The 15558-nt window shown below is 45.8% G+C and overlaps 1 protein-coding gene across 2 annotated transcripts in view; it reads left to right on the top strand.

The window, feature by feature from the left end:
• Positions 1 to 15378, top strand: part of ELOA (elongin A) — a 15914-nt gene extending 536 nt beyond the window's left edge. The window contains exons 2-11 of one of the 2 annotated variants that reach the window (XM_085305066.1): positions 4496 to 4552; positions 5238 to 5356; positions 6249 to 7467; positions 8841 to 8955; positions 9406 to 9561; positions 10026 to 10123; positions 10433 to 10613; positions 11199 to 11310; positions 11625 to 11776; positions 12416 to 15378. In XM_085305066.1, the coding sequence (XP_085161192.1) occupies positions 4496 to 4552; positions 5238 to 5356; positions 6249 to 7467; positions 8841 to 8955; positions 9406 to 9561; positions 10026 to 10123; positions 10433 to 10613; positions 11199 to 11310; positions 11625 to 11776; positions 12416 to 12477 (2271 nt within the window). In that variant the 3' untranslated portion in view covers positions 12478 to 15378. The remainder of the gene's footprint in view (positions 1 to 4495; positions 4553 to 5237; positions 5357 to 6248; positions 7468 to 8840; positions 8956 to 9405; positions 9562 to 10025; positions 10124 to 10432; positions 10614 to 11198; positions 11311 to 11624; positions 11777 to 12415) is intronic. The other variant, XM_085305065.1, reaches the window with a different exon arrangement.
• The last annotated feature ends 180 nt before the right edge of the window (positions 15379 to 15558 follow it).

Raw genomic sequence — 15558 nt, 5'->3', positions numbered from 1 at the left:
GTAACTCGGCGGCCAGGGGAGCTCCTCGCTGGCAGGGCGCCGCGTCCCCGCGACGGGCCGGCGGTGGAGGGAGCCGCGGGCTCCCGTGCGGCTCGGCGTGCGCGACCGCGGCCGGTGCGGCGGTGCCAGGGAGCGCGAGGGGCGATGCCACCACGCGGCTCCGCGAGAGCTGCCGGGTTCGGACTCGGGCCCCGCTCCGGGTCCCCTCTTTGGCCTCGGCGAAGCGGCTGGTGCCTCTAGCCCGTCTCCGCGTGGGGCGGGCGGCGTCTGCCGCTGTCCCCGAGCGTAGCCGAGAGGCTTCTCAGTGCCCCTCGCCCCGCTCCGCGCTTGTGCTGTTCGGCCGCATCTGCCKCCTGATAACTTGGAATTAGAATTGACCTCGAGTTCTGATTCCTTTTCTCGCCCTCTCAGCCAAGGCTGTGAGGGTTTAGCKGGTGGGATCCAGCACCCCAAAGTGSAACCGGGTGATTGCAGAGAAGCAACCGTGTCTGGGGGGAGGGAGGGTTGGTGCTCCTTGGTGCTGAGAGCGTGCACAAGATTTCACATATCTGCTCAGTATACTGTGAACAGAGTGTCGGTACTCCCCTTTTCCTGATCCTTGTGTAAACTTAGGCAATGATGGCCCGTCTGTGTTTCTGAGGCTTTGTAAGTCTTTGGGCAGTATTTGCACAGGCTGACTTTTCCTCCAGTAACCTTGCAATGTTAAATCATTTCCCCCCTTTCTTTCTCTGTTGAGTCTATGTAGTTTTTGCAAGGGGGGAAGAGAGAGAGATGTTTAGCATTAGTAAGCTGTTACCAGCTATAATAGTGACTTTAAACTTTTTTTTTCTTCTTCACCAGGGAAAGATCCTGCGGCCTATGCCTTTTAATTTCTGACACCTTTAAACTCTATCCTCAGAAGTGTTAGTGTTCTTAAACTCAGATTTAGTTGCTATTTTATGTTGTTGATAGATCACATGTCTCCTTGAGCTCATTGATTTGTCAGAAAATGGCTTTTGCTATAACTCTTTGCACAGGAGCTCTGTAGCAGATACAGATTTACCATGTTAGCAAGATTTATCCCCAGCATCTGAGTGCTACGCATATGCTACAACACTATTACAAATCTTAAGTTTTCTTGCCTTGTTCTTTTGAAATATCTTATCAGTAATGTGAAAGACCAATATTTACCCACTATTGTGTAGGACTGTAAATTGCCTTGCTGAAAGATGTTAAGTATTAATATTATTTTGAGGGAAAGTTGGGCTGCTGGCACAGAACAGTATGACACTTTGGATGCTGTTTTCGTGGTTTGGAAACAATCGCTTTTTCCAGTAGAGAAGGTACAAACTCTGCTTTGGGACTGCTCCCCTTCTAGGGGAAGAGAGAGGGCAAGGGAATTGTGAACAGAAAATCTCCRAGAAGAGGATGGGGCCAGGCCACACCGCAGTAATCTGGTATTACTGTGTGTTGTTAACATTGTAACAGTATGGCTAACTTCTTTTAGAAAAAGAAAATCTGCTCAAGTTAAATGAGTCTATTGACACTAGAATTAACAGAGCCAAGTTTTTCTTATTTGTGTCCTGTGGCTGTTTGACTAAAACTTTACTCTGTACCAAAGTGTTTTAGAAGAGCTTTCCTCTTTGTACTTTTTTTCTGGTGTCTAGTAAGCGGCARTCCCCCTCAGTGTCTTCTGCCTGGCTGCCACCTTCTCCTAACATTTGTAGGATCATAGTTATTTCTGAGATGAGCTATTGGATTTGGGCCTGCTTGGCTGCCTTCAGCTGAAAACTACAGTGTACTATATCAGCTAGTTTCTGTAGGAAATACTTAATACAAGTTCTTAAGCCTCGATGCATCATTGTTGCACCTTGTGGGTCTTGTGGCCTGCAGAGGTTACAGGCAAAGCAGGGTTTTGCTAGCTTGTGCAAATGCAGCTTCCAAATATCTTCCTACCCAGATACTGCTGGGCTGTGTTCCACTTGGAGAGTGTCAGTAAGCTCAAAGTTTTTAATATACTTATCTGACAATCTAAGGTGTCACTGCTGACGTAGGTAACAGAAATTCCTTGTTTCCTGACAGCAGCGTTTTGAGGTTTACAGCTTGACTGGAAAAATCCGCTGAACTCCAAACTGTAGTAACGTTTCTAACGAATGTACAAGCATAAAAGCTTGGTGAAGCGACACTTAGGCTCTGTCTTGGTAGGCAAGAGTAAATAATGTATGGTGACCTTTCAGAAAGCCATCTCATTAACTTAGCTACCGTGATTGGAAAGAGCTCTGCTTTAAGAYGCATGGAGGTTTCTGACCATTGACTGCAATGGGGTGGAATAAGCTAGTCCCAGTGAAAAGGATTGTGGATCAGCTGTGTGGGTGCTCTGGTCTCTGGTCTCAAGTAACAGTAAGTTTCCCCTATGTATACAAAATACTCAGATGAACTCAGTTGAGAATAGCACTTTTCATGTTGAAATTCAACCCTGAAGGCAACAAATAACCAAACACCGAAGAGACTTGTTGAAGATGCTACAGYGGGGTGTAACCAGAAGATTATTGGGATGGCATTAAGGATAACAGAAGATGTTTTCCCTTATTCTTACAGTAGAGTGTCATAAGCTGTGAAGGCCCTCTTTAGGAAGACGACCCTCTCACAGAGGTGTTACTGTTCTAATATTGCCCTGTTTGACTCTGTCTAATTAAAAGATGCCTCCTCCTTTCTCTCCCTTCCTGCCCCCTTCTTTCCAACAAGGGCTTTGTGTGTGCTAGTCCAAATGCCTGCATTGCTGGTGCCAAAAGGGTCTTGGCCACCCAGAACTTCCTAAAAGGAGCCTGACCCATCAGCTTTGGTAGGCTCTGCTGTACCAGCTTGGAGTGAGGCAACAGAGATGGGCTGTGTCTGCACCTCTGTTGCTTCCATTTGGTGTCTTGGCTTGCAAGTGGGTTTGTTGAGCAACAGTTCTGGCAAGTCACAGCAATTCTGGAAAACTGAAAGGACTTCAGGATTTTTAGCTTAAGTCTCTATGCTAAAATGTGTCTGCAGTTGCAAGGCTAGAGGTTTTAAGACCTATTTTGCTACTGTTGGAGCACCTCTAGAATTGCTACATCCTCCTCAGCATCCCAGCTCCAGAGTGCTGAAAAACAGTTATTGTTGGTATCAAAATGTTTAACTGATCCAAAACAAACAAGAAAAAATCAAGCCTTCAGCCTTAGTAACAAAGTCCTAAATATAACAGGTGGGGCAGTGGCTGCTGGTGAACAGAAACTGTTGTATAGTGCTGCATAAGCTAGATGAACCCTTATCTTTCTGTCAAGGAGTACTCTCTGAAAGTTATAGCACTCCTCAAATATGTTAGGAGAAATTACTTCCTTCAGAAGTCGCTCTAAATCTCTGACCCTTGCGTGGTGGAAGCAGGGATTGATTGGAAGAGCTTATGCCAACAGAGTGCTAATTTGAGGACGAGAGCCCTGTTTTAAAGAGAAGCTCTTCGGGGCCGGGGGAGCCCTGTGTGTGGCGTGGAGCGCGGCGGCGCTGAGCGAAGCCGGCCCGCGTGGGCGCCGTAACGTTGCGAACGCTGATGAGGCTGATCTGTGGCTATCCCCATGATACGGGAAATAAYGTGAGGGGCAGCGGTCCCGTTAGATCTGTGCTGTGTCCTTTAGCTAAAAAAAAGCTAGAGACATCTTGGTGAAGCAGTCTCTCAAACTGTCTTGGTGGCAGAGGTACAAGTACCCCCCCCTTCACCAGCAACCGCCCTTCTCGTTGCAGGTGCAAGGTGGAAGGGGTTCCTCTTCCCTCCCTGGCACGTGGAGCAGCTTGCTGTGCCTGAACCTGGCAGTGCCTCGCTTGGCACTGTGCATGTGAACATTCTTCACTAGTGTATGGTGAAGAGAAGGGAGCAAAAGTGGGGCTAGAGGCAGTGGTTCTGGAATGGGTCACTTGGCTTTCTGGTAGATACAGACACAGATTTAATTGTGAGGAGAGACTGGCAGCAACCCTGCCCAAGTGGAGGGTCTGGCACAGGAGATCAGAGTTCCTTCTTAGGTCTTCAGGAACATCAGGAAATCCTCCTTCTGTGAGGATCTAGTTCATAAAACTTCAGAAAGGACCCCCCCCACACACACACACAGGATCAGGATCTGATTTCAAGCACCACTTTCTGAGAGTCACAAGCTTCCAAGTCTTTTCTCTGGCTTGGTGTGCAACAAAGCCGTATAATTCGTCTCTGTTATTGATTCTTTAAGCCAAAGTTAAGTTCTGGTCTTCTGTGAAGAAAGCATTAATATTTGARTGCATTTTAAGATTCTCAGGTGGTTTCTCTTAGGCAGAGAGACGGTAATTTCTTTACAATTGGTCCTCATGTGTTCGGCTTCCTAGGAGCTTGATTTGGAGCAAGATAACAACTCTCTGCTACTTGGATCTTTCTAACAAGCTCTCATGCAGTGCAGAATTTTCTTCCTTTTTAATCACAGTGTGTGGCTTAGTATGACAAGTCTGAATGCTTTTCTTCTCGTCTCTGCAGCTGCTGAAAAGTCTGAAGAGGCTGTCTGAGTTGCCCATCACAGTTGACATTCTTGTGGTAAGAGCCGTGAAATCTCTTACACTTTCATCATGTCTGTCAAGTTATAGAATAACTGTTTGCCACAAAAATGCTGCTTTCCCTGGAGTAGAACATAATGCCTTGGCCACCTGCTACAAAATAATGTCATAAACATGATTGGGATGAGGGCTCTAGAAATTCCAGGCACAGAATTTCTTCAAGATAAGAGAGGGAAGGAGTGTATCAGAGCAAATGTAAAACAGCAGGAGACAGTTTGTCATTCGAAATTCTTCCAAAAGCTTAAAGCTTGATCAGGATATGAGAGCCAAAACAGTCCCTAATGATGGCTGAAGCTGCATGAATTTAGAAATGAAGTGCTRATTCCTGAAAGTATTAGTGACTTACTTAGGTCTTCAAACTTATCAATAATTATGGTAATTAATAACTTTATCTATTAAACCAAATAATTGATGTTTAACTAAGGCAGAGTTCTCTATTAGTATTGTATTGTTTAGTTTTGTAKATTAGATGACACTGTAATCAATGACTGCTGTAAACATACTAAATTATATGTGATACCTTTTGCTGTTAGCTCAGGGAAATTTACTTCTATCTAGTAGCAATTGATAGCAGGTTAACTTTGGTTGTCCTGCAGGAGTTTGGCAGTGACAAGAATGCTGACTGTTTTGCAAAGGTGAATTAATGTCTTGACTCTCTCATGAAGGAGACGGGTGTCGGGAAGACTGTGAATGGCTTACGGAAACATGAGCTCGTTGGAGACTTTGCAAAGAACCTCGTAGCCAGGTGGAAGAAGCTGGTGCCAGTTTCCCAAGAGGCAGACAGGTAAATGAGCCTGCTGGATTGTCTTGCTGGATAAACTGTGTTATATTTTGCAGCAGAGGAGATTCTAAACTTCTCTGACCATGGAAACAAGTGAAGGCCCTGGAAGAACTTGTAATGCAAGTGCACTAACTCTGCATGGCGTTTTTGCCTTGTTGTGGAGTAGACTTCCTGCCTGTGCTAGCTGCAGAGCACTAGGTTGCTGACAGCTGCAGTTTTGAATGGAGGTAGGGGCTGGCTTTCAGGAAACTGCAGTTTGATGSAAAGATTAACAGTAGAAGCCAAAAAGTGCTCTTAATAAAGCAAGAGATGCAATCAGCTTGCTTCCCGTTTTATGAAACTAAGAAGAAGTAGTAGGACCAAGTAAAGGAAGTGGCTTGCTATAAAAGAAGACTTCAAGAAGTGCAAAAATGGTATGGAAACTGAAAGTAAATGCTAGCCAACACTTTGCAGTAACAGCTGTGTTGAATCCAGCAAAGAGATCTTATAGATGTGGATGATAAAGACCCAGTTATTCGTGGTAATCATGACGGTTATGGTATCTGTGCATGCTTAACTTGTGAATTAGGGAGCATGTGTCTCATGTACACCGCACAGTCAGGGGTGTGTAGGCATGGAGGAGTCTCTGTAAGCACCTGTCTCCACTTGCCCAATAATCTGGAAAGTCTCTAGTCCTAATAAATGCTTAAATGCTTCCTGCACCGGAAGTGCTGTTTCTGAATCCCTGAATGCTGCTGCGTCAAGGAGAATTACTGGTATTCTTGTGACAAAACTACCAAACAAAGTCTTAGCCTTCTGTAAGAGAGGGTTCAATTTATACAGTCCATGGGAAGTGGCTTTCTTGATTCCTGCTGGAAAGTTTCAGATTAACTATTTTGTTTTCCTACTCCTTTAGAAATAATCTAGATTCTGAAGACCGTGACTACGAGAGGAGCAGCTCAAGGAAAAGACAACGAGATGCTTCCCCTAGAGAGGACGAGGAACCTGACCAGGACTATTCAGAGCCTTTCCAGCCTTCGTGCAGCCAGCCCTATAGTCCAAATAATAGGGAAAAGAAGCCCAAGAGGTATTCTGGGTCTGAGAGAGCCCATCAGACTTATGGCTATAGCAGCCAAGAGGGTAAGGGTTGGGGCAGATCTTCCCCAGTGCTCTCCTCGGATCAGGAGTACTCGGACTATGGACAAGCTGTGTCACCTGAGCCAAGTGAGAGCCCTCAGGATATGTACACGGACCCTTATGCCTCTGAGGAGCAGGAAGAACAGACAGTATTTCATCGGAAAGCCAGCAAAGGCCACAGCTTTCAGGATAAGGTGGGAGGAAGCCAGGAGAGGAATCCTGGTGAGTTCCACAACAAAAGGAACCCGAGTCGAAGCAAAGAGCACAAGTCTTCYCACAAAGAGAAGCAGCGACTTGATGGCAGAGGGGAAGACAGGACCTCTGCCTCCAGCCCTGAAAGATTGCACAAGACCTCTCTAAAAGAGCAGCTCCGAGAAGCCCCAGTGGCAGGGGGCAGCAAGGAGAAGCAGAGGATGTCAGATAGCACCAAGAAGGAGAAGAACCGGGAAAGTGGTAACTCCAAAAAGGAGAAGTTGCACATGCAGCCACACTTGGAAGAGTCTCTGGACAACCATGTTAAGAAGCAAAAACATCGGGACTCTGAGAAAAGCAGATTAGAAAAATCCAAGCTGAGCCTGGAGACCTCTACCACAGAGCGGGAGAAACGGAAAGCTGAGAGTGACTCCTCAAATAGGAGTAAAGAAAAGGGGATTTCTGGGAGCTTAAAAACTTCAGAGGGGAAACACAAGGCCTCTGATGTGGACAAAAAATCTGTGGGTTTTTCCCCAAGTTTTGGGGAGGGAGAAGTGGAGGATGAATTTGAGCAACCTACAATGTCCTTTGAGTCTTATCTCAGCTACGACCAGCCACAGAAAAAGAAAAAGAAAGTGGCCAAACCCGCCGTGTCAGCTGGGGAGAAAGATCGAGKGCACAGCAAGCAGAATGGATCCAAAGCCAGTACCAAGAGCTCAAGCTCAAGTCGAAAGAGCCCGAGCCACAAGCGGACAAGTGAGAAAAAGGCAGAGAAGAAACTATCGGAGCCTCTTAAACCAAACAGGGTAAGGTGTTCTTTTTTTGTTTGTTTGTTTTTTGTTTTTCCCTCTCATTTGAAGGAACTGAAAGTGAACCAGGGAGGTGAGACATGCTGCTCTCAGCCTTCTGCTATCTAGGGCTTATCCGTTTCCCCTYCGAGGAGTTGGGCCAAGTTCTGCATCTTGCTTGTGGAGTGCTATCTATGTCTAAGCCTGTGACTCCTGGTTCCTGCTAGGAGACGCCATGTGTCTCATGATGCCCTGCTCTGTAGTGAACCCTTGCAGGCGTTGCACTCTGCAGAATGTAACTTTGCTAGAACGGTGAAGAAGGTGAAACAAAGAAATGAATAGACAAAACCTTCTTTATTCAAGAAAATGGAGAATAAGAGAACCTCTTCAGCTAAAGAAAACAGACTTGACTTTGAGACACTGGATGTGGTATGTACATTTAGCAGGCAAAATGTCTTTAGGAAGGTAGAACCCTGCGTAATGTGCAGTGCATATCTACCTGCTACAAAGGGTACCATATCTCTCTTTTCAAGTATTCATACTCCTATAAAAACGATRTTCATTCTTGCTGGCTTTCTGTAGTGTGATTTTTGTTAACTTTTGGTTTCCAGAAGTTGTAAAGAAATAGGAGAACTTATGTTACAATGCAGCTATTTCTAGAAGCCTGACCTTCTTTTGTGAAAGCTTGAAAATAAATAATATTCTTGCACCCTTGTGATAGTGAACATATACAAGGGCTGGGTATAAAAATTGGGACCAAATTTTAGAACTTTATTATGTAATCCTTCATACTCAACTTTGAAACAGTTTATTCTTCAAAGTGTTATTTAACACTATTTTAAAATCCTATTTTGCCATTCATTCTAATAAAAAGTATTTAATAACAAAGTTCTAGATTTCCCCTAGTTTGAGGTACCCACTCTCCTCCCACCACTACTGTTTTTTCTTTCTTTTTCTTTTTTTTTTTTTTTCCAGAGGAGGAGGAGAAGAGACAGAATGTGAAAATGAATGTTTGGGGTCAAGGGGATGTTTGTCAGCTTTCTCCTCTATTGTTTTCTCCAATTCTTTGCATCATTAATCTGACCTGGCTGCTTGCTGGAGTCCTTTAGCACTGAACTTAGTAGGCTAAGTTGTGGATGGCTCTTATTAGAGTGCTGAGTGATTCGGATCCTGAATTTTGGCCTCTCCATGTTGACAGCCTAGACTGAGTCACAGTAATGAGGCTGACGTGCAGCCTTGCCCTGAGGCTATTTCCTTGCACAGGCAGATCAGCACTGTGTGCTTTATTTAAAATATCAAACAAAAAGCAGTTCAGTGCAGTTTGTACACTAGCAGGATGTAATGTTCTCCTGTATTCTGTGCTTAGTTGCATGCACATCCTCTCCTTCCAGATACTTATAGATGTGGTGCCAACGTTACCAGACATCCCACTGCCCCCGATCCAGGCCAACTACCGCCCTCTTCCCTCAATTGAGTCCATCACCTGCTCCCAGACGAAAAGGAAAGGTGTGTGCTGGACGGGAAGATGGGGTTGACATGGGCTGTGGCTGCTGTTTGTGAGAGGGAGTGGGAGTGCATGCTGGCTGGGTTCAACTCCTGTAGAATGGAGGATAGCAGTAGAGCTGTATAGACTCATTGGCCGGCTGTATCTAATTTGCCTTATGTTGGGGGTATAGCAYCCTGCCTCTCATCATGCCCAGAGACTGGGTTGTAGAAGAAGGTAGCTTCCCCCCCCCCCCTTCATGTGCTCTAGTAGAAATTAAGATCCATTGCTGACCCTTCTCAAAGCTTGTGCTTTGGACTTGCTCTTCCTGAGCTGGTTTGCAGGTTACAGGTCTCTTAAAGATTTGGTCTAACAGGTTGCTTCTGGGTGTCTGTTTTGTCTCCTGTRTCATTCGTCAGGGTGAGCTCCTCTTTTCTTTGTTCCTTCCTTACCCGAAGTCTGTCTTCTTACAGCAGTGTCCTCACCAGTTGAAGAGAGCGAGGCTGGTTTTACAGGCCGCAGATTGAATTCAAAGATGCAAGTGTATTCGGGCTCTAAAACTGCCTACCTCCCAAAGATGATGTCTCTGTATGAGCAGTGTATCAGAGTCCTCAGTAACAACATTGACTGTGAGTACCTTCCTGATCAGTTTTAAAGTCATGTTGCCCTGCAAATATACTGATCCATTTCTGCTGAAGTCTTGGTAACTTGTTTGTGTGTATCCCAGCAGCACGTGGCTTTGGACATTTGAACRGTAGTCCTTCTTACAAGACAAGTTAATATGAGACCTCTTCCTCATATTAGTTAACTTGAGTGCTGCAAGAATCAGTAGCCCAGCAGGCTTCTAGGGAGTGCTAAAGTACTGGAACTGGTGGTAAATAGAGCCTGGCAAAGGGACATAGATGTCTGACTTCTTAGCTTGGTGGCTACTGACCCACTTGAACTCTTATACCTACAGTTCCTTTCCCTCCCTCATGTTGTGTAGTAGCACGCAGCATTGCTGTTGTTCCACTGCATTTCAGGATGTCTGAAAGCCCTTTCCTCAGCAAGGAAGGAGTAGGATGAATATTCTGTGCATCTTCCTTCTTCCTAGCAATCTATGAAGTGGGTGGTGTTCCTTTCTCGGTGCTGGAGCCTGTGTTGGAGAGATGCACCCCAGAGCAGCTGTATCGCATTGAGGAATGTAATCATGTGAGTGCACTGCCCTGGGGAAGGGATACTGACGTGTGGGAGTGATATTCTTTCCTTGACTGGAATAGCAGAATGGGGAAGAACAACATTCTTTACAAGATGAGATGGCTTTTGCTAGTCCCAAGTGCTTGGATTTGCCATCTGCCCATCTCTTGCTGCAAGCTGGCCCCCAAGCCATTTTTCCCTTGGTGATATTCCTGTGATGTTGGAGCTAACTGGTGCTGAAGGAGAGGGACTGATACCTGTGCTAGGGGATCAGAGCTCAAGGTGTCAGGAGAGATCCCAAATAACRCGTAGGATTTTTTTCAGGTCTTAATTGAGGACACGGATCAACTGTGGCACAATCATTGTCTCCGAGACTTCAAGAACGAGAAGCCAGAAGAGTTTGAATCCTGGCGGGAAATGTACCTTCGACTTCACGATGCACGAGAGCAGCGGCTGCTCATGTTAGCACGGAACATCGGCTCAGCTCATGCCAACAAACCCAAAGGTAAAATAGGGCTGGCTGACGGGGGGTGGGGGTGGGGGGGCAGCAGAGACGATTCTGGGAGTGCTGACTGGGGGAAGTCTTTGCATTGGGTGGCAGGTGTAGAAGGTCTTTCTGAGTGGCTGGTTTGGGTCCTGTCCTATTTAGGCACTGCTTAAACCTCTGTTCTTTATGCAGTGGCCTCTGCCAATGACTTACACTTCAGATGAGATCTAAAGCCTTGTCCATGCAGAACAGACAGTGGAATATTTTGCAACAAGAACATGAAGGGCTGTGGAGACACATCCTGTTCTCCTAAAGTAGCTGCTTCATGCTGGGATTGAAGAATACTGAAGTATGCACCAGGAAAAAGCATTCCTATCTTCTGTAGTGAACATAATAAAAACTACTGGTGTGATCAGTCTGATCTCTCACAGCCTGTGTTGTGACCCTAAGAGGCTCATCTCTTAGGGAGGAGGCTATCATGTGAGCTTTGGAATGGATAGACTGGGAAGTAGTTGTTGGAACTAGCTCTAATGAGACAAGTACTGTGGAGCCTTCTTTGTAGTAAGCTGGATACAAGCAATTTTTTGCTCTTCCCACCTGCAGGCAGAGTGGCCAAGATGGCATTTGTGAACTCTGCAGCAAAGCCCCCTCGGGATGTACGGAGAAGACAGGAGAAGTTTGGAACTGGAGGACCTCTTCTGCCAGAGAAGACCAAGTGAGTGTTTTCCAGTAGTACTTGCTGTTTGGGGTACTTTTTTCCATGGGTTCCTGCCAGGTTCCCTCTAAACTTCCATATCTTTGAGGCTCCTAGGAGAGAAAATGATGTGTCTAGGAGGTTGCTTTGCAGTGAAATTTGCAGCTGTATTAGCCTCCTCCTTGCTGGAAGTTTGCTGGAAATCCTGGTTAGTGCTGGTTTCATTTGATTTCAGCCATGCTGCTGTTAACAAATGTGGCTCATGTATCTGAAGGATTGCATCAAAACACACAGATTCCTTTACTGAATTGTATTGTCTCATCCTTCTGTTTCAGAATAAAACCAGTCCTTTACACATCTAGCAAAAGCCATTCTCGTATGAACGAGGAACAGTCCTATGATGGGCCCAGCACCAGCAGTGCCCATTCTGTCCCATCATCAGGTAGCACCTTCTCCTCCTATGACCCCAGGAAACCACCAGTGAAGAGTAAGTACGAACAGCGGCGTATCTGTGTGGTCTCCTGCAGCTCCTCCACAAATACACAAATTGCTCTGCTTTCTAATAAGATTAAATCCAGGCTAGGCAGGAAGGTGATGATGATGGTATCTCTTCTCTCCCTGCAGAGAGGTAGTAAAGTCTGTTTGAACTTCTTGCATAGGAAAAAGCRTAAGGGACAGTTCTGAGGTACAGGGCCGCAATGTGGAGACAAGGGTTTGCTCTCYGGCTTTCTAGAGGTTCTGAGGGGATCTCAGGCAGCTCCTTTGTTCTGGTGTGTCTTGTTCACCTGCCTGCCCACTGCTGACTGTATCAACCTGTCCTAATGGTATCAGTGAGGCAAAAAGCCTATCTCTTTTCCCTCATGCTGGCTTTCTGTGTTCCTCCCGCTGTTTGGAATGATTAAATTGTAATGCACCTCCCTTGGGAAATGGAGCCAGAGATCTATGTTCTGGCAGTGCAGAGTAGAGTGGGCTCTCCTCTGTCTGAGACCTGAAAATCGATGGGCTGTACGCAGAGCCCTGGGGCACCCCTTGCATCTCCTTAGCCAGAGCTGCAGCTCTGAATTGCTTTCTGCTCTCCTAATCTCTGACTGCCACTTGAATTTTTTTTTCCTCTCCTCTGTTACAGAAATTGCACCCATGATGGCAAAGACGATCAAAGCTTTCAAAAACAGGTTCTCTCGAAGATAAGCTTGCAGCACAGAGCTGGGAATTTCCCTCTCACGAGGAAGTGGCACTGAAGGGGGAGAAGGTACCCAAATAGCCCAGGTCCTTTCCTTGGAACTCTGCGGAGGCTGCAGCTGCTGGGAGAGGCTTCAGTCTGCACAAGATGACAGCACAGTATTTTATCTTTTATTCTGGTCCTTTTATCTGTGTCAAGCCCCTTCTCCCTCCCCTTCACACTTAAAATCCTGTTTCTGGCCTTGTCTTATGTCAAAAGAAGGGTGTACAGAATCTCCAGACATGAGAAAATGTGAAGTCTTAGCACCTGCTGAGAGTGGAAGATCCAGAGACTATTTACTATTTAACCTCTTAATAAATTATAAAATAGTTTTAACTAATATTTCCCCCTTCTTTTCCCCCAMTGGTACTATTTATGTCGCTCCCAGTATTCTCCTCCCTCCCATTCCAGTACAAGGGCCAGCCTTCTCTATGACTCATTTTGGTAGGAGTCTGTCTGAGCAGATGCTGGTTATCAAGGGAGTCTTTCCTTGTGATCTGGTACCTGCTGGGCCCAAAGTCACACCTGGACTCTCTGGGACAGGTGATACTGCTGACCTGTCTGCTCATCGGTCCATTGGCAAGTGCATCGAGTCCTGAGGCTTTGCTCTCTACTTGTGTATGTTAATAAAATCTTAGCTCTCTACCTTCTCTCTGCTGTTTCTGTAGATCTTGTACAGATGCTTGTGTTGTGCAGGGATGCCAGGAGCCTTTGGGGACTTTCTCTGCTGCTGTTGTCTTCTGCTGGCTACTGGGAATAAAACTATGAGGGTTTGGGGGAGAAATTTTACTGTGCGCCAATGAACATTTTAAATTTTTCTTGTTTGTTTTTTCTTTCTTTTTTTTTTTCTCTTTGAGGGAGGGAACTTAGTTTTGTCTGCCTCTAGAACTGAAAACAGTTTTTAAATATCAATGAAGGTATCAGTTTGACTGTTTTAGTGGAAAGAAGGAATACTTTTATCTTGTTTTCTGCATGGAATTGGGAAGGATTTATTTCCAGTTTGGAAGCTGGTACTTGAATCCTGTCCTTTCCCTCTGCCCCCTCTTTGGAAGAAGCAAGTATTTTCATATTTGAACCTGAAACCACTTGACTGAGGGTGAAGGGAAGTAAATAATGGAACATTTTGTTTTTAATATGTGCATACTTCCTAGCAGAAGTTCAAAACACTTGGTTATATGTGGTGTCTGAGGAACTGGAGCTCTGGAAGGACAGTGTAAGAGGTGACTTAACTGAACCTGCTGGGCTTGGCTGAACTGTGACAAGGTGCCTTGGAGCACAGCTCCTCTCGAAGTGTGGGAGGGTACTGGAAGTTCAGGTGTTGTTAGATGTGTGATTTCAGGTGGACTTACTGTGGCTGCAGCAGAGACAGAAGAGATGGATATTACTAGGCACTTGCAGCTAAGTGTGAAGCCTTGTGGTGAGCATTTCTGTTTATGGATTAAATCTGACTTGATAGCAAACTTACATGGAGGTAGTGCAAGTGGAGGCTGGAGTGGTTAGACCCAGGTCATGCAGGGAGGGAGCCGGCCTCTGTGATGGCTCTGACCTCTGAGTGGATCACAAAAAGAGAGAAGGGTGCCTGTTCCAAGCCATATTTGTTCCCCTAGGACCTTGTCTGTGTGGAAAAGGTGCTGGCAGTGGATATTGTTCTTGGTGGCAGCTCTTGAACCTCTGCCTCTGGCTTTTCAGGCCTGGAAAATGCTGAACAAGTAGAGTTGTCTCTATGTGCTGACCAGGGGAAACCTTCCTGGAGGGCTTTAGAAAAATCCCTGTATGCTTTTGGTTTCTCTCTCTCTCTCTTTTTTTTTTCCTTTCTTCTTCTTCTTCTTTTTTTTTAATCCCAAATTGCTCTTTTATTTGGTCTGTTTGCTTCTTATTTTGAAGGTTTTGGAAAAGTGTTCTCAGTTTCTTGTGCTGTAAGTTTGTTACAGTCCCAAATGCTTTAATGTTACCGTGCAGCATTTCAGTGTGTTTTGTGCTGTAAAATAATTGCTCCTTACTCTTGCATTTTGCTGTATTTAATTTTGCTGTATTTTTAATTAGATAACAATATATTATCTTCTGCTGACTGTTGTGCTACCATTTATTTCTGCTTTGTACTTGGGGTAGGGGCAGAGGGGAGGGAAGTCTAGCATTGCATTCATGCCCCAGTGGAGCAAAGGATCTGGATGAAGCCCAAGAACAATCTCGGGCACTACTAAATTGCCGCTTAATTAATATGACAGTTAAATACTCTGATGTGGGTACAGCCCAAAGCATTGCTGTTACTGGGTGTACCTTCCCACTCAAAGCAGTCCCTTTGCTCGAGGCTTTGCCGACTGTGTCAGTATTTTAGCTTAGCTGGATTGTGGGAGGGGGCTGTGGAGAGGATCAGACATGACAGTGTCTGAATTAACTCTGCTCTCTGAGGAGTCACGCCAACATCTCTCCCTTCCCTCTCCCTCCTCCTGCTCAGACACTGAAGCCACGCAGCCAGAAGAATGTGAGCATCAGTCCTCAGCAGGGAAGGGAAGAGGGATATGGCCACGAGACACAGGCTAAGCAAAGCCTAGGGTAAAAGCGCTTGCTCCGGTCTCAGCCTCTCAGTGCCCWGGGTGTTACACTTGTGCAATTCTTCTGTGCTACACTACACCCGAAGGAACTAAACAGAGCTGCCTCTTCCCCCTTACAGCTCTGCTGCTGGTGGGACGGGTAACAGGGGCAGGAGGGGGAGTGACTTCGACTTGCCATTTGTATTTTGGTCTCCAACTATGTACATACAATTTTCTATGTTCCTTTTTTTTGTGGTAACTAAGATGAATATTTTAATTAGATAAGTTATATGAAAAGAAGAAAATCACGTCTCAATAAAAGGCAAACACTGGACGCTATCGGCTTGTTCTTTCTCTGTCTCTGGTAATAACTGCACTGACATCAAAGTAACGGGAGCAGAGTCTCAGCTCCAGGAGCATGTACAGCACCGAGCACACGTGCGTGCCCGCGGTCTGTGCAGCGCCGAGCACCGCTCCGCCGCGGGCGGAGTGCGCAGGCGCGCCGGGCGGGGCGCGCGG

The sequence above is a fragment of the Rhea americana genome, unplaced genomic scaffold (assembly GCF_003343005.1).
Source record: "Rhea americana isolate MKP2758 unplaced genomic scaffold, rheAme1 scaffold_215, whole genome shotgun sequence".
Taxonomy (NCBI): domain Eukaryota; kingdom Metazoa; phylum Chordata; class Aves; order Rheiformes; family Rheidae; genus Rhea; species Rhea americana.
This window is presented reverse-complemented; position numbering and strand designations above follow the sequence as displayed.